General features: G+C 40.2%; 1 protein-coding gene across 3 annotated transcripts in view; it reads left to right on the top strand.

Annotated features, from left to right (window-relative positions):
• Positions 1-838: 838 nt before the first annotated feature.
• Positions 839-23,991, top strand: part of sog (chordin short gastrulation) — a 37,742-nt gene continuing 14,589 nt past the window's right edge. The window contains exons 1-2 of one of the 3 annotated variants that reach the window (XM_089263042.1): positions 839-1,168; positions 11,319-11,707. In XM_089263042.1, coding sequence (XP_089119168.1) covers positions 11,365-11,707 — 343 coding nt within the window. In that variant the 5' untranslated portion in view covers positions 839-1,168; positions 11,319-11,364. Of the gene's footprint in view, positions 1,169-10,470; positions 11,185-11,265; positions 11,708-23,991 lie in introns of those variants that run through there. The other 2 variants (XM_089263041.1, XM_089263043.1) reach the window with 2 other exon arrangements.

Below are 23,991 nucleotides of genomic sequence, written 5' to 3'. Positions count from 1 at the left end.
TGCGCGGCTGCCTGTCGTAGGTTAGTTCCGCCGGCAGCTCAGCTCCAAAAGGCGAATACACATACACATACATAAGTATGTACATACATCGATACATACATACACATGCACACATGTGCGTATGCTGGATTGTGGCGTACGCTTCAACAGGCCCCAGCAAACAGAAGAAAAACAAAACAGCACAAAGACAAGAAAAAAGAAGACGAGGGGAACTGGCTGGGTGGGTGGGTGTGTGAATGCTGATTGCTGGGCGGGGCAGGCGCGCATTAGGTTAATAGATAGTGACTGGCAAAAGACAAAACAAACAATATAAAATACACGTTAAAGCAGCAACAGCAGCAGCAGCAGCAACAAGAACAACAACAAGAACAACAACAACAGCAACAACAACGACAGCAGCAGCAGCAAGAGAAATGAAATTAAAATCCACAATAAGCCAAAAAACAACAACAACTAATCCAGCAAAGCAGCGAAGCGCGCGCGTCGTCGTGCATGTTGACAAAACACAAAAAAAAGAACAAAAGCTACTAAAGCTAAAAAAAGGAAAAAAAATTGAACAACAACAAAAAAGCTCAACAACAAAAGACCGTCAACGTCGACAGCGACGTCAGCGTCAGTGTCAAGCAGAGCGCAGCTGTCGGCCGTTGTCTATTTGCCTATTTGCCATACAGTTATGTGCTTGTATGTATGCCTCTGTGTGTGTGTGCATGTGTGTGTACGCGAGCGTTTGTCACATGCGAGAGAGCCGTCAACGCAAAGAGAGGCGCGAGGCAGCGCGGCATCTATTCTATGCTGCTGCTACTGCTGCTGCTGCTGCTGCCGGCGCGCGTCAGCGTCAATCGAACTTCAGTTTGTCCAAGATCGCGTCGACCGAACGAACGACGCTAGAAAAGACGCGCGCGACAACAACAAAAACAACGACGACCACGACGAAAGAAAAAAAAACGCAGCGAATTCGAATGATAGAAAAAAAGCATAACAAAAGCAAAAACCATACGAAAGCCGAAGACAGCCGAGTCCGAGTGCAGCCGAAATTGAGAAATAAACGCGAGCTGTTAAAAGTTAACGGTTAAACGCGAACGTCGTCCTGCACCAGCAGCAGCAGCAGCAACACCAACAACAAAGCAGCGGCTTTTGCGAAAACACAAACGCGCATTTTTCAATTCTTGTAGGTGACAAAAACAACAAAAAAAGTGTTGAAGCATGCGTGCGCCTGTGGTTGTGTGTGTGTGTATGTGAGTGAACAGTCACACACATGTGCACATGTATATAGCTGCACTGCTCGCACTTGCCATTGAATGCAATTCAAGAGACAATCGAGCCTAAATGAAATTGGACATTGATAAATGTTAAACGATATCAAATATAGCATATTCATATACGATATACGCGACACGATATATCACATACATGTGTATGTATATGATCTATGAGATATTTATGTGATATATGACGTCTGATTGATGGCTGGGCCAATCAATTTAGATGTATATAAATGCCTCATAAGAAACTAAACAAAGTGCACTTTAACACAAGAAACTGGCGTGCAACTGACAGAGTCGACTCGCAAATACCCTGTAAGTGTGTAAGCTCAATCAATCTCTCTCAATTCAGAGATATCCTCTGATTGCCAAGTCGAATATGATCTTACAGTTCTTCCACTCTTCTGCTTGTCACATAACTGGCTTGGATTCCGAGCACTTACCGCTCTATACACTTCATCGAGCTAGGGTATTTTCATAGTCGCAATGAATAGCATGTGGCATGAGTTGGAGAGCTATTCAAAATTCACATAAATCCAGAGTTGGATTTGTTAGCAAAATGAGCAAAATATGAAGTGCAATATTACTCAGTGACATTCTCGGCTAATTTCCGAGTGATCGAGTGATCGACTGATCAAGTCATTAACTTGAGGAATGCAGAATACACGGCGCAAGCTCGCACCGCCCCGCCCTAGACACCTTTAGCCAAGACACACACCCACATAAAACAGGCAATTACCTGGCAATGAAGTTGGCTTTTATTACTATCATTTTGAGGCTGTGTGAAGGGCGACCCAAAAACCAAAAACAAATAATGAAAATAAAATACTTTGAAAAAAAGCGAAAACAAATCAGAAATCAATCGATCGAGCGTTCGGGTTGGGGCACTCAGTAAATGCCATGCTAAAAAAAATACTAAAAAAAAAAAATAAAGAAACAATTTTACAATTTACAATTCAATGGCTGCTCGATCGGTCGGGAATCGGATCGTATCGCATCGCATCGCATCGCTTCAGCAATTGGTGTGGCTTACAGCATTGGCGATTGCAGTGCAACAGCAAGGCGTGGCAGTGGGCGGAGGGGCCGATAGGGGGAGAGATCTTACTAGATGCTGGCTGCTCTGGGTGCTGGAAGCTGCCATTAAATAAGCACATAAATTGCGGGCACTGATGACGCACCGAGCGGTATTTTTTTCTTTTTTCGAATCATACACATTCTTTGGGCATTTCGCTGTTGTGGCTGTTGCTATTGATGTAATTAGCATTTGAATTATTATGAAGTCTTTGACACTGTTCAAGGATGCAGAGAATTTGAAGGAAAAAAAGAGATGGAGAGTGAGTGCTATATAAGGGAATAACAGTGGAGACAGAGAACGTGTACATCAAGTAACTAAAAGAAGAGTGAAAGGAAAGGAGAAAAGGGAAGATAGAGTGAACGGAAGCCAGAGAGATAGGGAAAATGAGAGTAAGAGCTATGGAGAGACAGAGATGGAGAAAAAGGTGGGTGAGCAAAGGAGAGATGGACGAGTAAGGGGAGATAGAGAGATAGTGAAAGTGATAGATAGTGATAGATAAATAAATAGATAGATAGATGGATTGAAAGATAGAGATAACTTGGCGTAGGCATGTATAAAAATATTGATAGATAGCTAGAGAATATGAAAGATAGAGTTATATAACAGAGAAAGATAGAGAAATAGGTTTTGATTGAAATAGATGTTAAGTAGTTATATTATATTATAGTTATAGTTATATTTACCTGCTCTGTAATTTCTTGATCTGGGTTGTTCTAGATAAATTGATCAAGTTTGATATATCAGCTAGAAGTTGACCCTTCGAGCACATAAAACCCTCACAAGTTATTTGCCAACGGATGAATATGTAACTGCTTAGTTCTTTGTAGGTCAAAAAACTAAAGCTTACTCTGTTTAGTTGAAGACAGAATTATATACTTGCTTATCAAGTATCAAAGGAATTGGGTCTCTTATATCCAAGCATAAAAGAAGAAACTGAAACGAAAAGCCAAAGCAAAAACGATTGTGACAGACAGTGAGGGAAGGAGGAGCCAGAGAGGTTACTATATCAATGGATATTACAAATAACAGCTGCACGAATTGTTCGCTTTGCACTCGACACCAATCGATATATGAGCACGCAGGCGATCGATCATGCGAGTGATCGATCAATTGATCGATCTATTGCAATGCGAATCACTCAACAGGTTAACAGGTCTCCGTTGCTTTTCCAACTCTTGTCAGCCAGTTGTCAATTGCCAATTGCCAGTTGCCAGTTGCCATATGCTCGGCGAGCTGTATAAATATTCGTACTTTGATGCGAATCAGAATTAAACTCTCCCAACTTTTTAATTGCTGAAATGCTAAATCTGTGATGGATGATCTAATGAGTAGAGGCTAGATAAGCAGATCAGGCAGCAGAGAGAATAGATAATCTGAGGGAGAGAAATAGAGCAGAGGAAGAGTCACAGAGCAGAACTCATTTTATTCTCAGATCACCCTTAATTGATCTCGAAGGACTTTATGCCAAGTTTAGAAAGTTTAACTTGTTTTAATCTCATACACACTTCAATGTGCGTGCACAGCTCCCCATAGACTAGAAAAAAAGACAACAACCATAGCAAACACATTGCCCATATCCATTAGCAACTTTCGCTAGTCGATTATTCCCTTGATGGATATTGCCTTCAGCTTGTTAATAAAACAAAACACAATGCACAATAAACAATAAACAAAATACGATAAACGATGAGCGACTTCATATGCTTTCAATATGAAACAACGAAACTAACAGATGTTTGTGCAGTGCAGTGGCTTTTGCCATTTGCCATTTAAATCAGGCACAATTTTTTTGTGATTTACTTTGATTGGCATCTAATTTATGATTGACAGTTACAAACGTTGCGACCAGCCGATAGACCGACCGGCCGACCAAACGACAACCAAGCGCTCCGTCAGCCTACCGCAAACGCGGATACAGATACACAAAGAGTGACAGATACGGATACATAGAAAGATAGATATAGATACAAATTGAGAAATACATATGGTAGATAGAGGAGAATAACTATACGGATACAGCTTTAGATACAGATACATATATGAGGATACAGATACATGTATGTAGATACAGTAAGGAATATAGATATGACATATGTATAAATACATAAGTAGATACATAGATACATAGATACGTAGATACATAGATACATAGATACATAGATACATAGATACATAGATACATAGATACATAGATACATAGATACATAGATACATAGATACATAGATACAGTTACATAGATACATAGATACATAGATACATAGATACATAGATACATAGATACATAGATACATAGATACATAGATACATAGATACATAGATACATAGATACATAGATACATAGATACATAGATACATAGATTACATAGATACATAGTTACATAGATACATAGATACATAGATACATAGATACATAGATACATAGATACATAGATACATAGATACATAGATACATAGATACATAGATACATAGATACATAGGATACATAGATACATAGATACATAGATACATAGATACATAGATACATAGATACATAGATACATAGATACATAGATACATAGATACATAGATACATAAGATACATAGATACATAGATACATAGGATAGATCATAGATACATAGATACATAGATACATAGATACATAGATACATAGATACATAGATACATAGATACATAGATACATAGATACATAGATACATAGATACATAGATACATAGATACATAGATACATAGATACATAGATACATAGATACATAGATACATAGATACATAGATACATAGGATACATAGATACATAGATACATAGATACAGATACATAGATACATAGATACATAGATACATAGATTACTAGTACATAGATACATATATAACATAGATCAAGATACATAGATACATAGCTACATAGTACATAGGATACATAGATACATAGATACATAGATACATAGATACATAGATACATAGATATATAGATACATGGATACATAGATACCTAGATACATCGACTCAGAAAGAGAAAGAGAGAGAAGGAGAAAGAAGGAGAGAGAAAGAGAGAACCTCAACTTGATTTACGTAGTTTGCTTCTCCATTTGGTTAGCTGCGGTCGCCCTCATCTGACAGCATTGTCAAAAAAAAAGATACAATAGCTGGCAGCTACCGTTCCGAATGGTTAGCTGTAACCGCTGCCTCAACCTCAAACCCAACCCCAGAGCCGGGCTGCAGCCCCACCCCAAGCCCCAAGCCCCCCAGTTCGATTATTAAATTGATTTCTCGGATTACGCGTCGTATGCGCAACAGCAGAACGTTTCAGTGCAGCTCTTCGGTGTTGGGCGAGCGATCCGTCGCTCTAGTCGCTTATCAGTTGGGGCCGCATTACATGAGCCCATCAACCCCCTATATAGCGATGATATAATAGCCGATCGTACGATCGCAACGATACGATACGATTGATCGCACTGCGCGCTACCGTTGCGAATTCGGTGTAAACCCATTAAAGTCTTAACGTGGACTTGTCGCAAAGCCATAAACAATCGAAACCGTCGCCTCAAACAATTGCCCGATAAGCAATGCATTCATCTATGTATAAGTATATATAAACATACGATATATATATTTATTGTATAGCCATATAACTGCATAATAATCAGCAAATGAGAATGTTTATAGCGAAATTCATGAGTGCTCGCAGAACTCTGTTGGGCAATTGTTGACATTTATTAGCGGAAACGAATCGAATGGGTATCCTCAAGTTGATTGATTGCTTAACAGTTCTTCAAGTTGAATCGACGTACATAGATCTTGTGCTTATGAGTCGATAACTATCGGCTTACATTGGCATCTTTTAGAGATTGCAGAATATAATATGAAGGAAAATTTCTCTTAGAGCACAACGACATTCAATTTCATGAACTTAACAACAGGTAATACGAAAGAGACAAGATGAAAGAAAGAGAGAGAGAGAGAGAGAGAGGGAGAGAGTTGAGCTTGTTTTTCATGCAAGTCATGTCTGGAAAAGCTGCCAATTGATATTGATGATGCGATTAATTAACTCTTAGCTAGAAATGTGAAAGAGACGTTGAGAGAGGAAGAGAGAGAGAGCGAGCTACTGGGTCTGAGATGGGGATAGTGCTAGATAAAAAATGTATTCAAGCAATGACTAAAACACAAGATTAATCATTCAACCAGTTCTAAGCACACGAAACGCTTTCGCTCTTGAAAGAAATATTAAACAAAAATTCTTGTGTGACTTTTCCTTAGATTTTCTTCTTTATATTTTTGTGGGTTGCTCGTTCATGAGGTGAAACGAAACGGGTATATTTGTTTACTGCAAAGGTAGTGCAAATAATTGGCATAGGAAACGTGAATACATTAATTTTGTCAGTGTCCAGTTGTCCGAACTAGGCTCTACAGACATGGAATTAGGAAATAAAAGTGCTACTGTAGAGAGAGCGAGATGCAACTATATGCTGGAACCTTGAGCGGGTATTATTCAGTCGGCTGTGCCCTGCTGCAATGATGTTACTTGTCTTGTCTTGTCTTGTTGTTGTTGTCATTTCGATGTTTGTCTCGGGGGCTGGCGACAAATCCCTTTATGGCCGTCGATATATCATTTTAAAGCTGATTTTTTGTTGTGTCTTGTAGTTTATTTAACTGTTGGATATTTGAATGTCCGAGCTGGTGGACGAGGGGGCGGTTGCCGTGGGTATGGGGCACGTGTGAGCGCAATTAAAACAAAATGTTCGCAAATATATTAAGTATTAGTAATAAATAATGGAAAATATTTGTGCGCGTATTTCGAAGGAAAAATATGCTAAAGCTGACGAGTGACGAGCAGGCACAGAGGATGAAAGAGACAAAGACAGAGACACATACATAGGCAGAGAGAGAGAGAGAGAGAGAAAGAGAGAAAGAGTGGCTCTTTGTGGTGGTGGCATTTACTTTGCTTTTGATTCTTCAATTCCCATGTCAATTTCATTATCAACAACAACAAATTTATTCCCGCCCGTAGCGCCAGGCGTTGGGTCATAAAATCTCGCGATATCGTTAACAATCATTTCTGTCACTCTTAAAGCAAAAATAAAACAAATTAAAATAGTTGAAGCACTAATAAAAATACAAAATAAACCCACAAAAAGTTGACAACTAAATAAATAAATAAACAGAAATAAAAAACAGAAAAAAACTCGAACGGAATGCAGAGTAAAATTATGAAATAATATGCACGAAAATAGGCAGATGGCAACAGCCAGACATAATCCACAGATACCCTAACATTTGCTGTTCCCATACGTTTAGCCATACAGTTCATAAAACAGCAAATAAAGAAATTGTCCTCAAGGAACTCGAAACTTAGTGAATTTACAGCGCTGAAATGTGGTAGAGCTATTTATTTATGCTGTAGCTGTAATATATTATAAAATCAGAATAATCGGCATGCTACATCATGATATTCTTTGCTAAGTTCGCTCGAAAGTCAAGTCTGTTTGAAGCTAAGGAACTGATATCTGGTAGAACTACACAACTCTTGCTCTATTTCTTACATATGACATACATATATAATGAAAATAATCATAGACAGCAATTGATTGAGTGTTATAAAGAGGAAACTCAAGTGCTCACAAAAACTGCTCAAGTTACAAGTAAATTGGAATATTTTTGATCGACTATAGTATAGATAGGGTATTTCAGTGTCGATCAAACATATTCACGCAATTTTTCGTAGTATTTTTCTGTTTGTATGCGGCATTTCCATTTCATAAAATTTTTGGTGAACGTTTTTTCGTTGTTTTCCAATGTGAGAAATTTTCAGCTATTGTTTGTTCTTGTTTTTGTTGTCAGCCTCATTTAATGCGCTGCTCGCAGCAGCAGCGACGTCGGCGTCAGCGTTGTGTCTGCGATTTGAAATATTCCTATAAATGTTTTGGCCTCACGGCCCGCCGCAAAAAGAACAAAATAAATAAAAAACAACAATATAAATCGGCGTAGTTATATATATTCACATATGTACATATATATATTCACATGTTTGTATAAGTGCGATATCTGTCTCTTGTCTATATGAAAAGAAATGTTAAAATGTCTGAAACATGCGTACAAAATGCTAATACAAAAGCAACAACAACAACAACAACAACAACAACAACGACAACAACAAGAACAAACAGCAATCAACAATCAACAAGAACAACAACAAAAGTGGGAAAAGCTTTCTAGACGCCCGCCAAATGGCAAAGAAAAATGCTTTTCCTTTGATTTATGTAGTTTTAGCTAGCGACGTCAACGCTGACGTCGCAGCCAGCGTCGCAGTCAGTAGCAGAGCCAGTGAAGCAGAGCTCCTTCCTCTAGAGCAAAACCAAATGCAATTCCAAATTCGAAATCAAATGTACAAATATTTTATTGAACATTTTGAAGCAAATAGCAATTTGAAGAAATGAATAATGATACGAGATATATACATAAATATTTTTAAATTCAAATAGAGCAAATATTACTCATAGCGAATTGGAATCGCTCTAAGTTTTAGTTTTGTCATAGACTTGAGGAGATTCTAGATTCTGAAATAAAAGTGATTAAAATATATTTACCATAAATTACTATAATTAAGAAATTTATATATTTTAATTTTCTTCTTCAATATTCCAGCCGAGCTCATAATTTACATATATAAGAAAGTTCAAGAAATAAAAATTTTTTTTTTTTACATTCCAAAAGTTCTTGCTAAGGATTTATATTTTCAAGTATTTTTGCCATTTTCGAAATTGTTTTTCATTTGCGAAGCACTTGAAAATGAAATATTTGAGAAATTTTATAAATACAAACCAATTAATTTTGGATTATTCATATTTATTTGTATTTAAGCAAAAATAAACTGCGCAGAATGTTCACTGTAACGGTATAATACTGTTAGCAGCAACTATATCAACTGCTGAATGCTCCATATATAGTACATACATATATAATGTCATAGATATGATACGAAGCCCCGACCCTCGTAATATGATAGCAGCAAAAAGGTAAACAAACTAAAATGCTAACTGGGTAATCGGGTAAACGGGTAAGCGGGTGATCGGTCTATCGAGCCTAGATCTTAGACTAAAAACTAAACAATACAGCAAGAGAAATTATTCCCCCGCTCTCTCTCTCTCTCTCTATTTCTCTCTATTGCGCTGTATTATACTAACTAATCTTATCATAATAACTAAGCATAGACGCTCTCACTCACACTCATGCACGTAGGGAGAGTAATGTTGATGGGAAGGCGTAGGTGCGCAATTCTCCCTCTCCCACATCCCTTTATTCGTTTATTCGTTTTGTTGTTGCTGCAGTTCGGCAAATGTTGCTAGCCTGCGATTGGCTCAAAAAGGATGCGCAATGCATGGGCATGGCCGCAGCCCACATTATGTTCACCTTCCCTCGCTCACGCCCACGCGCAGTCAACGCAATTTGCACAAGCAGCGGCTAGGTAGGTAGGTAGGCAGTCGGTCGGTCAGGTGGTTGATTGCTCAAGCGCGGGGCGAGCGGCTGGCAGCATGTTGCAGCAGCTCAATGTATCGGCTACATGTTGCTTAGCAGGGGGATGGAGTGGGATATGCCAGCCAGCCAGCTAGCACGCACGCACGCATGCGCTGCTGTTGCTGGGCTGGCAGCGCTGCGGCGCTCATTCAACTTTGCATCGTTCGTCATCGGGCAAACATCTCGGCGACACGCGACTCGGCAGCAACAGCAGCAGCAGGCGCAGGCTTTGCAAACAATAGCAACAGCAACAACAACAACAAGAATAGCAGCAAAAGAAAATTGCGCTGCTGCTGCTGCTGCTGCCAAAAGACGACGACGACGACAACAGCCGAGCGCCGCACGAATGCGCAAATACGAATCACGACAGCAACAACAACCTCCAAATACGACGACGACGACGACAGCAGCAGCAGCAGCAACTTTGTTGCTCTCTCTCACGGTGCGCAACTCTCTCTCAGGCGCGCTCTCGTTCTTTGCACTCAACTCTTTGGCTGCGTGCCTGCCTGGCTGTCTGCGCTGCTTATGCGCACGTCGCTCTCGTTCTCTCTCTCTCGCTCTCGCCTGCGCTCGTTCTCAGATCGTGCACTCTCGGCGCTCTGCGCTCTGCCGCTGCCAGCGTCGCTGTCGCTGTCGCAGTCGCTGCTGTCATCGTTTTCGCTTGTTGGGTTTTAGTTTATTTATTCCACCGACCGATACCGTGTGGACATTATTTTCTGAAACGATCGTAACCGCACAACATACACAAACACTCACCGAGACACACACACACACGCACGTACGTCGTCGTCATCGCACACTTACACACACACACACACAGAGTCTCGCAGCGAGCCAGCAGCGGCGCAGCAGCCAGAGCCCATATACACGGCGTGTGCGCCCCGTGAGCTATCTAGTAGATAAAAACTCGCCGACTCGCCGACAACAGCAACACATTAACAACACAACCTAGCAACAAATTGAAGCAACAACTCTTTTCTCTCCTTTTTGTTGTTCAACGCCTGTATTTGTATTTGGGCAACGAAAATGTGCAAAAACAGAGCTTGAGTCAATTTCAATTGCAATCACCGAATTTTCATTGCAAAAACTGTGCGAACAAAAATCAAATTGCTTAAAACTACAGTAGAATCAAAATCAAAATCAAAATTAAAATCAAAGCAAAAGAAGAAGCTAACGAAACACCTTAAAACCTTAACCTAAACTAGGTGTTTGCAACAAATTTGCAACAACAAGAAGAAAAACGCGTGTGTTATCTAATCTATAAAACAAAAAAGAGAAAAAAACGGCATTCAAATAAAGTATATATATCTATATATATATATGTAAAAGAAAAATCGGTACGGTCGGTCTTTATATATATTAAAAGTTTTTTTTTTCTGTTTACGTTTATTTGACAACCTTAAAAAACCAACTTGAAGTAAGAAAAGTGTGTGTGAACAAAAAGTTTTTTTTTTAACTTGAATTGAAAAAGAAGAAGAAGAAGCGAAGGAAACTAAAGTATAAAACAATCTACGAAAATGAACAACAATCAAACGAATATAGCGACAGCCTTGGCCACGGCCACAGGCACGGTCCAAACGCTGGAGAGGCATGCCAACAATAGTTGCAGCAACTGTTGCAACATCAGCAGCAGCAGCAGCAGCAGCAACTGCAACAGCAGCAGCAACAGCAGCAGCAGCAGCAACACAAACAACGCCACATATTATTATCAGAGAAGATTGCAACACCTGCTGCTGCTCGCTTTGCTCGTCTGCGTTGCCAGCCTCAACAGCTGTTGGCTCCAGCCGGTGCAGGCGCGACGCCACGCCCCCTTAATGTTCGAGGAGGCCGATACGGCCAGACGCTCCAATAGACCAGCAGGTAAGTCCAACTATAACCATCATACATAGTATCGTATCGTATCGCATTACCTCACATCGAAGTTAGATCATATCCAATCCAAGTTCAAGTACAGCCATCATATCATATATAATGTCACATCATATCGTATATGGTCAAGTTAATTCGTAGCCAATCTAACATTGCGCATACGCCCCGTCCATCAGCTGGCCATAAACATGTTGTATGTGTTTTTTTTTTTTTTGGTCGGCTTTCGGGTTTTCCGCTGGGACAGCAGGTAGAGTTAGCCGGCTCGCACCCTTAAGCCGGCAACGTGCTCGCTCCTTTGGGTTTTTCACGATTTTTTATGCCCGCCTGTTAATCCGGAAAATGGGAATTCCCTTCCGACTGTTTGCTGCCTGCCCGCTGCCTGCTAGGCCCAGACACCGAGGCGTCCTCAATGTTTGGGCCTTTGTCATGGGCTAAGCTGCTTAGCAGCTCACACACAATATACAATATACAATATATATAGATAGACATATATAGATCTGTCTCTCTATATATATTTGTATATATTTATGTATATTTTTATGGATCAGACGCAGTTTTGTTAGCCGTGGCTGCTGTTACGATTCTTACGCTTGATTAGCCGCATTTCCTGTTTCTATATAAAGTTTTTCTCATTTTCCTTTTGTTTTGCCCACGCTCCCCATCTCGCTCTCTCTATCAATCTCTCTCTCTCTCTCCATGTTGTTTGCTTCTTCTGTTTTTCAATTAAAAACAGTTTGCGGTTTTTTATTGCAACGACTTTGAGCCGTTTATCGTCTTACAATGCAAAAATGCATAGCGATTGCCGTCCGTCGGCAATGTTCATGTTATTCTTCATGTTAAAACTCACGTGCAATCATTACAATACAATTTTGATAGAAGCCGGTGAGCCAACATTATAATTCTATAAATTCTTTTTGCATCGTATCTAGTTTATTGGACTCTTTAATTTTGGTCAGCCCTCATCAAAATCCGCTGTCGTTTGACCATTGTCAAATCCGCCCAATTGAAACAAAGTCCATTCATTTATAGTAAACTAATTCATCTTAGCTCAACTTAAAATTTAGATTTAAACCTTATTTAATTATAGCTAAAATGTTATCAAGTGTGATCGTATTTCAACTTGAACTCAAATCTTTAAATGAATGTAAACTCTTGATTTTGTTTAATATGCCCAGATTTTATTTGACAAAACTGCATATATTGTAGGCCCTGTTAGGTGTAGAAAATCTAAATCAAATCGCATGTCGTGGACATAATGCTAGAAATTTAAAATTAGGTTTACTCGGTGATATTTGAAACACTTTTCGAAAATGCCATGCGAGGCTGCATATTGCAGCGCCGCCTTTGAGTGCATAAAATTTTATCCAAATCCCACGACATTTACGTAAAGCTAATTATAGAAAAATAGGTTGTACAAATCAAATAATTTGTCTGGTGTTGGCTCAGCTCATTAAATGTTTATGCACAGTGCAATGGGCCAACATAAGACATCAACTTGGGCAACAGCAACAGCAACAATATCTATCAATGGGCCAGCATAGCGCCCACTCCAGATAGAGTTTACCGAGTGCTAATTAAAAGCTCAGCATAATTTAGTCGTTATGCATACGTATATATATATGTATATATGGACACTATAGCGTAGTAGTGGAGTTGTAGCCACCTTTCGATTGACTACAAATTCGTTCAACGGCAAATCCCACCAACACACTAAACATGATTTTTTTTAATGAATGAAAATCAAACGCATACACACACTCTCTCACACACACACACGAACACGCACACCAAATTTTAGCTGTTCTCTTTTAGCCTTCTTTTTGGCTAGAGGTAAGTGCGGCAAGCGACGGCGCCGCCGCCAACAGATTGGGCTAATCAAACATCAAAAACCACGCACGTTTTTTTTTTCCGTCTTCGTGGGTCCGCAAGGGGTTGCTGCGGTAGGGGGGAGCCTACTACTAACTACCAATTCGTTTTGTTCATTTCGCATTTAATTTAGCTGATTAACAAGCGCTGCTGCTGCGGCTGCTGGCCCCCTTTGAAAGACCGGACGGTGGGGCTGCCTACGACGTTGCCTACAGCAGCTAAGCTACCTCTTCAGTCTCTCTCTGTCTGTCTCTCTGTCTGTCTGTCTGTTTGTCTGTCTCTGTCTCTCTGTCTCTTTCACACACAGCATTCGCCATTCGTCAGCATAATTCATTTATTCAACTGTCTGCCGCCCAGTTAGGTGTTAAAAAGTTGTTAACTTATTTTTAATGAATGCGTGTAAAAGACAACAACAACAACAGCAACAACAACGAAAATCAAGATGTGCCTACGTAAAGCAGCAAACGAGACAACGACAGACAAAGACGCCGAGAAGGGAGCGCGAGCAAGGGAGAGGGCGGGCGAACGCGATGCCGTTTGGCATCTCGGCAAACATATCCATGATCTTTAACGAAAAACGAATACGAATGCGAAGCACATGAAAAAAAAAAGCCAAAAACAAAATAAAAACGAAACACGTTAAGTCCCAACAGCCAACAGCCACGACGCGCCGTCTGCCAGACGCCAAATCTGCTTTTTTTTAGCCTTTTTTTGCAGACTTAAGATACCCGCATTTGCAGAGGAAATACATACATATGTGACTGGCTTAGGCTGAAAGTTTTTTTTTTTTCGCGCTTTTATAATATAGGGTCTGAAAAAAGGCTAAACGAAATTGAACAGAGTTTAGTTATGCGGGAGTTGAGGCAGAGATAGACAGAGATAGCGGTATATGAAGTTGAAGACAGAGAAAGAAAGAACTGCTAAAAACAGCTTTAGAGAAAGCTAAGAAAAGAGCTAAAAACAGCTGCAGCTTATATAGTCAGGGTAGATCTGAAGCTGAATATACGTAAAGAGGACAAGAAAAAGTTGAGAAAAATATAATAAAATTGGGAAAACTTATAGAGCTAAAGAAAAGGGTTCATAACTTCTGAAGCTGTCATTCCATGAATTTATATATAGCTAAAAAGAAAAACTAAACAAAAACGTATAAATATTTTGTTTTAACTAACTGCCTAAAGTTTCCCTTCAGTTGCAATGCCTTCTCGAGAAAAGAAAAAACTAGCTTAAAGTTTGCCCGTAATTTATACAAAGTTAGAGCTATATATCTTGGCCGTAAAGCTGGCTAAAAAATAGCTAGTTTTCGCTAAGCTGCTTAGAGTGTTTAAGTTTCGGCTTTTGTTGCTTTCTTCAGGCTAAATTTGTGGCTGTCGGGCGACAGGGACCCAAAAAAAAAAATATACAACACGACTGAGCCAACAGCTGGCGTCAGCGTCGGCGTCGGCGTTGCCGTCGACGTCACTGTCAGTTGCATGTCAGGCAGTCGAAAACGAAATGCAACCAATTTGTTGCCGGCAGCGACAACAGCAACAACAACAACAACGACAGCAACCAATTGCAGCCTTTTTTGGCTTGGAGACGAGGCGTCGCCAGTTTCGCCGCAATCGCCAAATCGCCGTCAGTCGCCAGCAGCGGCAGCAGCAGCAGCAGCGGCAGCGACTGCGTCGCAATTCGCTGAAGTCGCGTGTGGGCAGAGGAAGCACTTAATGCCCACAAGGTGTCAAATTGCAGCAGAGAGTTTGTTTTCTGTGTTTGCTGTTGTTGTTGTTGTTGTTTCTGTTTTTCGAGCTCGAATTCGAAGTCGAATTTCGGTTACGAACGCGCTGGGGCTGTGCGGCTCGCCCACCCAGCCCAAGGAGAAGCCAGCTCTAGCTAGAAAAGAGCCAAGGCACAAGGTGTGTGTGAGTGTGTGAATGTCTCTCTGTGTGTGTGTGTGTGTGTGTGTGTGTGTGTTAATTAATTTGACTTTTTTGTTGTTGTTGCTGTTGTATTTCGGCTGCAGCGTAGGCAAATAAGATACAGCTACGCTTCACAGCTTCGTGGGCTGGCTTTTTTTTTCTTTTTTTTTTTTTTTGCCTGTTGCGCATTTCCGTTCGAGTGAGAGAGCAAGCGAGGAAGAGAGGGAGACAGAGTGGGTGTGTGAGCTGGCCTTTTTATTTGTTTTGTAGTTTTTTTTTTTTGGCCGAAATTAGCGGGAATGAATGCAAATCAATCGAGAAATCGCCTTCGTTCTGGTTTCAGCTACATTTTCCGGCCATTCAATTGGCACAAACCGTTAGCTCTGCCCCTCGTTTACAATTATCCGTTAGTCTGCCATGACCGTCCGGCCGTCTGCTGCTGGCGCATCACTGATAGCCACAAGTACACTATATATAGAGAATAATTGCAAATATATTCATATCTTTAGTGCTATTACAGGTCGATTTTTTAGCTTTTTTATAGCCTTTTTTTGGGCAAGTTGAAGCAGAGTAAAGTAAAGTAAAATCACTAGCTGCTTTCAGATGGATTTTTTTAAGGGGTATTGCCACTCTCAACCTGTGGGTAACGCCTTATAAATGCATACCCTTTTTTAGCTAGTTTAAGGCTCTGTCCTCTGCTTACGTTCCACTGGGAGCTTTTTGCTCTACCGAGCTACAAAGTGCTTTCCTTCTATGATCGCTTGAGCAATGAGTCGCGTGCTGCTGTCTCATTCATTGCAGCTGCAGCGATCATCATCATCATCATCAGCAGCAGCAGCAGCAGCAGCAGCAGCAGCAGCAACGTCATCAGCTAACTAGAGCCCACACCCACCGCTCGGCTGCCACCTTCCACTGCTCGGCCACGAGACACACATCCTTAGAATATTTGTGCAACTTATCAGCGCATTTAAAATTAGCCAGCAACAACAACAGCAGCAGCAACAGCAACAACAACAACAGTAACAACAATCTTCTTTTAGCATTGTTTTTGCCGTCTGAACTCTTGACGACATCTGCGACGGGGGCAACTCGCAGTCGCGTGATTTGCTTTGTAAATGAGCAAAAATGCAAAACCAAAACCAAAAACAAAAATACAAAAACAAAAAATAAAATAGAAAAAATTAAAAATAAAAAAAAAACGGAAAAAGACAAGCAAAAACAAATGAAAAAAAATAGAAATAAAATAAATAAATAAAAATAGTCATTGAAAATGTTTACGGCCAGAGACGCGTTGCCTTTAGCTGCCTTCAGCTGACTTTAGCTGCCTTTACAGCTCTGTTCCAAAATAGCCAACACACACACACACATATGCGCAGACACACACACACACATACACGGAAATTAGCCGCTTTTGGGGCAACTCATGCGCAATTGTCTAAACACAATTTCACAGACACTAAAATAATTGCAACGCTGGCCAAGAAGTTCGTTCCACAGCGGCATCCATTTAGCTTCTTTTTTTTTCAAGCTAAATATATGTATGTGTTTTACAAATATTTATATGCATATAAAATGCTGCGCAGTGTTCAATATTCAATTCAGTGCAAATACTCCAAAATTTGGTCTTCTTATAGGTGGCTCAACTGGAGTAATGCGGGTAGGAATAGCCAGATTTTAGCAGATTTTCTCAAGTTAGCTATATTATTCCATTAGCTATGCCATTTTAAGCATTTTCCAAATTTCTTTCCATTAAAGTTCGAATTCAATTTACGGTTTTCTTGTTGACTCTAGAAGGAACTCTATTATATAGTACGTATATCATTGAGAAATCACAACGGTAGCTGTCTTTAAATGTGTATCATATATATCGTATATATCGTATATAGATCGTCTTTAGATCGTTTGTTCGCTTAGCTACTTGGCCAACAATTGTCATTCATTATGAGTAAACCTTTTCTTCCTCTCCCTCTCACTCTCTCTCTCTCTTTCTCTCTCACTCCCCCTCTTGCCACATCTTAGACTTTTTTACATGAACTTTTTGCTCTCGCTGAAATGCTTCCCGATTTTTTTGTGATCTTCGAATATATTGCCAATTGTTGTTGCCAAGGCGCTCCGCAATGAGAACAGCAATAACAATAACAATAACAATAGCAATAGCAATAGCAATGGCAATGGCAACAACAAGTGCAGAGCGAGCCCCTTTTTTTGTAGTGTATTTAATGTGCGCGTTTTGCTAGCGTTTTTAAACGCGCCGTCGCCACATTTTGCGGCTTTTTCACGTTTGAACTTTTTCTTCTTCTTTACTTTCACACTTTTTTTCATTTTAAGGGCGATTGCTCCATATGCGTGTGTGTGCGTGTGTGTGTGTGTGTGTGCGTTTGTCCAACGGCCTCTGCTGTTTGTTTGCTTTGTTGGGAACGACACCGCCGCCGCCGTCGCCGCCGTCGCCTCTGTGTGTTTGTCAACTGACCCCCATCCCCTGCTGGTACGCCTGCCCTGCCGCAACCCCTTGACACGCCCACCGGCTCACACCTACCGCTTGTCTGTCATAAATTATCTCAACAACCAGCGCAACTCCAAAAAAAAAAAAAAAATAAGGAAAGAAAAAGAAAACGCAATCAGCCATTAGAGATCTTTATTTGGTTGCGTTCACAAAACACAAATTGAGCCAGGCACGACTAAGTGATATCCTAGAAATGTTGAGAATGAGCAAAGAAGAAGTTTTTCCTATTTATCTCACATATCTTAATCTCTATGAGGATTCTCGAATGTGGATAAATATCGAAAGTAAAAATTGCCCCGAAGTAGTCCTCCAGTGTTTTCCCATTGTACATATGTACATATATAACTGTACTCCATTTATGGAATATTCTTAAATGCATCATATGCAAGGTTTCTTTCTCTCTCTCTCTGTCTCTCTTTCTCTCCCATTCTCTGACTCTCACTCTTTCCTCTGCCAGTCGAGTTAGCCGACCTACACCAGGGTTTACTTTACAGGGTATGCAGACAAATGGGTGCATTTGCTGTTTGAGGTTACATTTTCTGTTAGCTTTGCACTTAAATAAATTTAATTGCTTATAAAATAAATAAAGTGGAGCGCGGCTGAGTGAGAGGCGACAAACTGAACTGAGTTAAATACCAAATGCTAATGCAGAAGCAGTATATACTAAGAGAAAATACTAAATAATAGTGCAGACAAGTACCTAAAAAGAGCTAGAAATATACCAAAAATATTCAATTGATATTGGGGCTATATATATACTATATGATCTATAGCAAAAGTCTTGTAAATATTTGATAAATATTTGGTATATATCATCATATAGTAACGGGAGAAGAAGAAGGAGTAGGAGCTGGAGCAGGAGATGGAGAACTGCTATTTAGGCTCTTTCGTCATAATTTTGTCCACACTCAGAGTCTATTTATTGACATTCTGTTTTATTTGGTTTACTTCGGCTGTTACTTTTTGTTGTGTGCCGCGATCGATCGATCTATTGATTCTGATTGATTGGCCGCATCGATTGATTGACAGCTCGACACTCGTCGCTGTCAAATTTGAAGAACGCAAACAGAGGCGAACGACACAAAAAGAACCGAAATAATAAAACAGCTCAAGAGCTCGATAAGCCGGACTAATCGACGCGCTGCAGCATTTCAATCAAATTCAATCTGCCCCCCCGCTCTATCTCTCTCCCACTCTTTCTGTCTCTCTCTCACTCACTGATTTGCCTTTGAATTGATTTGATGTACATTTTACGTTAATTATTTTGCAACAATTAATTAAGGCGCAAAACACAAATAACATTTTGTAAATTAACAACTAGAAGAGCGTAGCTATATAACATATATCTCTCCCACTCTCCCACTCTCCCACTCTCTCTCTCTCTCTCTCTCTCTGGCGTGCACTTTTTGTGCTGCTTCTACCAATTCGCCGATTTGTGCTGATCTTTTAACTCAATTAAAAGCGCACGCAGCCAAAAAAAAGAAGAGCAGAACAAATATTTCAGGCAACTGCTTGACTAGAGAATACCCTGTAATTGGATGTGCATATGTCCCGAAGTGAATATCATGTAGATCAATATATTTCTACTTTACGCCCTAGCCTTTCAGCCTTTTAGGCTTTCATGTTTAGCCTATAGCAGCAGCTGCTCAACTAGTGTACACCCTGTAATTATATACGACTTAAGCTAGATCACATTCAACTAATATTCTATAGAAATGCTCTAGCTTTTGCCTTGATAACCTTGTTAGCCTGCATGGAGTTGAGTTAAGCCATCCCTTAGTATGATTTACAGGGTATGCGCAAAGCACTTTGCAACTGTGCGTGTGAGAGTGTGTGTGAGTGCGTGTGTGTGTAGGCTGCAAAAAATAGCCAAAAGAAAATGCTGCGCCAGTGCGACGCCGCTGTCGACGTCAGCTGCAGCAGCGACGGCAGCAGCGGCAGCGGCAGCGGCAGAGGTTCTGCGTCATGTGAGTCAGCAACGCATTTGGCAACACCAAGGCGAATTTATAGTTGGCTAAAACGAATGACCAACAAGACAAGACACTGAGAGAGAGAGAGAGAGCGACAGAGAGGGAGAGCGGCAGAGAGGGAGGGAGCGCGACGTACAGTGGGGCCACGTGTTGTTGGCAGCCAGCGCAATGTTTATTAGAAGTTGAAATGCCTGTCGCTGCCTTTTGACTGTAATTAGCACATTGTGCGAAGATTCATCTCTTGCTTGTTGCAGCATCGCAGCCAGAGAGTGGCAGAGGGCTGGGGGGCAGGGGCAGCGCGGTAGCCAGCCGAGGCAGACATATGCCACACATGCTACCAAAACTGTCGCCAAGGGCCAAAAGCAAACAACAACAAATAAGAAGAAAAGAATAGAAATGAAAAAAAAAGAATCAAAGATATTTCCACATGAGAATCTTCTTGTAGGTAAAATGAGGAAAATAAAAGGAAAACAAAATGGATGTTAGATAAAGAAAGCCCTAAGTTCTGAGACTGCAAGTCCAGTTAGCAAATCCAATTGGATAGTTTAGTCTTAGATAAATTTAATAGGAACTCTGTAAAGCCCTAATCAAGTTTAGCTCAGCTAAGCCTAAATTAAGTCCTTGGAATAAGCTTAGTCAAAACTTTAAGCCATCAGAACAGTGAGAGGGGTATAGAGGGAAAGAAAGAGAGAGAGAGAGAGAGAGACAGAGAGAGAGAGAGAGAGAGAGAGAGATAGACAGAGATAGACAGAGCTACCCAGCTGGAATCATGGAAAATTCAATAAATTTTTCGCATATTACTTTTGCTGCACTTTAGTGTTGTTGTTGTTGTTGTTGTTATTCCTCCTCTTCTTCTTGCTATTGCTTGCCTGTGTGTCAATGCACTGCCAAACAGCAACAGCAACAACAACAACAACAACAACACAAAATTATTTCTAGACATTTCGTCTTAAATTCAAATTAAAAATAACAAATATATATAGGATACAAGTATTAATTTATATATATATTTATGTATGTATGTATGTGTGTATATGTGTGTGTGTCCAATGCACTTGTTGTTGCTGTTGTTGTTAATGTTAAGTGCCGCCCACGCTGCGTACAAACACAATAAAAAGAAGAATAATAATTATTTCTTTTATTTCTTTTTTGTTGTTGTTTTGCGCAAATTTCAACATTCTTTTTTTTTGTTGTTGTTGCACGCTTCGGCTGCTAGAAACTTGTGCATCTATGAATGAATTTGGCGTACATAATAAATAGTCTGGAACAGCAAAAAAAAAAAAAAATGTGGCCCAAAAACATGTTTGCGCCCATTAATCAAATGTCTAGACAAATTGCAACAACAATTGCACACACACACACACACGCTTACAGTAAACAAATGCCGATGAGCTGTTTCTTGCTGCGGAAATGAGGGGCGGAACGGCAGCAACAGCAACAGGAAGAACAACAGTTAATCAAAGCAGCCCATTGTGCCTGGCAACATTAGCAGTGAGCAGCGGAAGTGGCAGCAGCAACATTGCTGCTGCAGTCAGAGAACGGCGAATCTATTTTTAGGCAACAATTTCAGACGCGCCTGTTGCTAAGCTGTTGCCAACAGCAAAGCTGACCCGATACACACACAGCACACAGCATGTTGCTGAGCTGTGGCAACATTTGTTGCTAAGCTCGAGCCGGGCTGCAGACAAACACGGTCAACATAAATTGTTGCTATGCAATGCAGAGGCAAACGGTTAAAGCTTGTTGCTAAGGCAACATAAATTGTTGCTATGCAATGCTGCTAAGCGATGTTGATAAGGCTTGACATTGTTGCTGTTGCTGACTTGCTGGCGTGGCAGCATTTTAAGGCTGCGCTGCGCCGCCAGCACATGATCGATCTGTGGCCTATGCATACATATGTATGTATGTATATATAAATAAATGTATACATATAATTTATTTACAATTTTTGCGAGAAGAAATGTGAAATCAAGCGCAAAAATTGCCGAGCGCCAATTAACGTAAATTTCAATTATATTGTCGGCGCGGGACCAAAAATAAATGAAATTTTCAAATTGCACAAGGAATGACAACAAGAAAACTGACTAAAATGGGCATGAATATACGAATATATGTATATACATAGACAAATGCACACATATATATACATATATATGACTAGTTTGTTGCCAATACACATGACATATGGCTGGCTTCAAGTGCAGCCTGAGCTTGGCAACATATTTAGCCGCATGCTGCTGCCTTTTGTTGCTCAACAATGTTTGGACTCGAGCTGAAAACCAAAGTCAACTTGTTTAAGCTACAATTTGACATACAAACATACATACATATGTGTGTGCGTGTGTGTCTGTCTGTGTTTTTTGTCTTCTATGATTATTTTTCTATTGTTTGGCTATTTTATTTACTTATTTATTTGTGTGTGTGTGTGTGTTTTTTTTTTGTATTTTGCTTGCATTTCAATTTTATGTTTCTTTATTTTCGCACGCAAATAAAGCTGGCGCCAAATGAAAAATAAAACAAACAACTACAACAACAGCAACAGCAGAGAGTAGAAACAGCAGCAGAAGCAGAGAATTATAATAAGGCCGCGCACACTTGATAAACGTCGCGCGTCGTTAGCGCCACTTATCACGTATACGCCATGTCGGGCAATGCCGCCTCAGCTTGTTTTCAATTTGTTGCTGATGATGTTGTTGTTGTTGCTGTTCGATTACTCTACTACTCTGATTGTTCTCACATACCCTGCCCAGACGTAGCAGCTGGGCATATCAGCTGGAAAATGTTGACTAAAAAAGCCATAAAAAAAGTTAACTCTTCAGCTAAATATCTCCAATGTCTCTGCTGTCCCATATATCAGTCACAGTTTGAAAGTCACTCGCTGAGAAACTTCTCTGGAATGTGGAGTGACTTATAGGGTATCCTTATAGTCGTTGCGCTACCTGTGAGCTTGGGGCGGGGTGGGCGTCGTGCCTTTAACTAGTTATTGTATTTGGCTAATTAGGTGCTTGTCACTGCTTTTGATTCAAGACCAAATCGCTGTTCGATGTGATAAGCTAACATAGAGAAAAGCAAAGTTCAGAATGAGAGGGAGAGAGAGAGAGAGAGAGAGAAAAAGAAAGAGAGATAGTAGCGCAACAGCTGCAGTCCAAAAATCATGATCTTATTATATTTTTATTGCTCTATTTACTCGTATTCCCAGCCGAGAAATACCCTGCAAAAATACCCTGTAAAAAAATACACTATCAGTCAAATGCCCACTGCTTGGCAACAGCTAGGGTATCTACTAGTCGTGTGCTTCTATTGTATTAGCATTGAGCAACCTCCCAGATACCTAGGGTATCTGCTAGTGCTGCTATTTCTGCTATTTGCTATTCAGCTAGGGTATCTACAAGTCCATCATTCTTAATCGAATTGTAGCTTATCTAGGGTATCTGCTAGTCGTATACCTGCAGTTGTATTTGCTTGAGTTTTTTACTTATTTTTTGGCTACTATTTTTTTCTTTTTTTGGTTTTTTTTTTGCTATTTTTATGGGTTGTTTGGCGGCATCGTTCGATGTGTGGCGCCAAAGAGTTTAAAGTTTTAGCATTTGTAATTTAGCCTTTTTTCCCCATGCTTATTTATTTATCGGCCTTTTTGTTGTTGCTATTTCGTGGCTGTGGCTCTGTGGGTAATTAAAATATATTAATAATTAAACGTGCTGCGCAGGCCGATTTGCATAACGATTTTAGTGGCTCGGCCAATTAACAGCAACAACAACAACAACAAACAGAGGGAAAAAAGCCGCTAAAGAAAAAATTTTGACACTTGTTGGCGCCAGTTGCAGCTGAAAAAGATCTAAACAAAAAGTCTTAGCTTGGCAACAGTTATTGCCTCTTTTAGCTACTTTTTTAGCCTTTATCAGCAGAATTGTTTTAGCTTTTATTTTGGCTTGCGCTGCATAATGGCTAAATGCAACTTTCCATTGAGCTCTGTTGGCCTTTTTTGTGTATAGCTGCTTGTATTTAGCCGCTTTTGGCATTTCTTTGTAGCTTTTTTCCCGC

This window comes from Drosophila navojoa, chromosome X, assembly GCF_054131105.1.
Source record: "Drosophila navojoa isolate 15081-1374.11 chromosome X, UAZ_NAV_1.0, whole genome shotgun sequence".
Taxonomy (NCBI): domain Eukaryota; kingdom Metazoa; phylum Arthropoda; class Insecta; order Diptera; family Drosophilidae; genus Drosophila; species Drosophila navojoa.
This window is presented reverse-complemented; position numbering and strand designations above follow the sequence as displayed.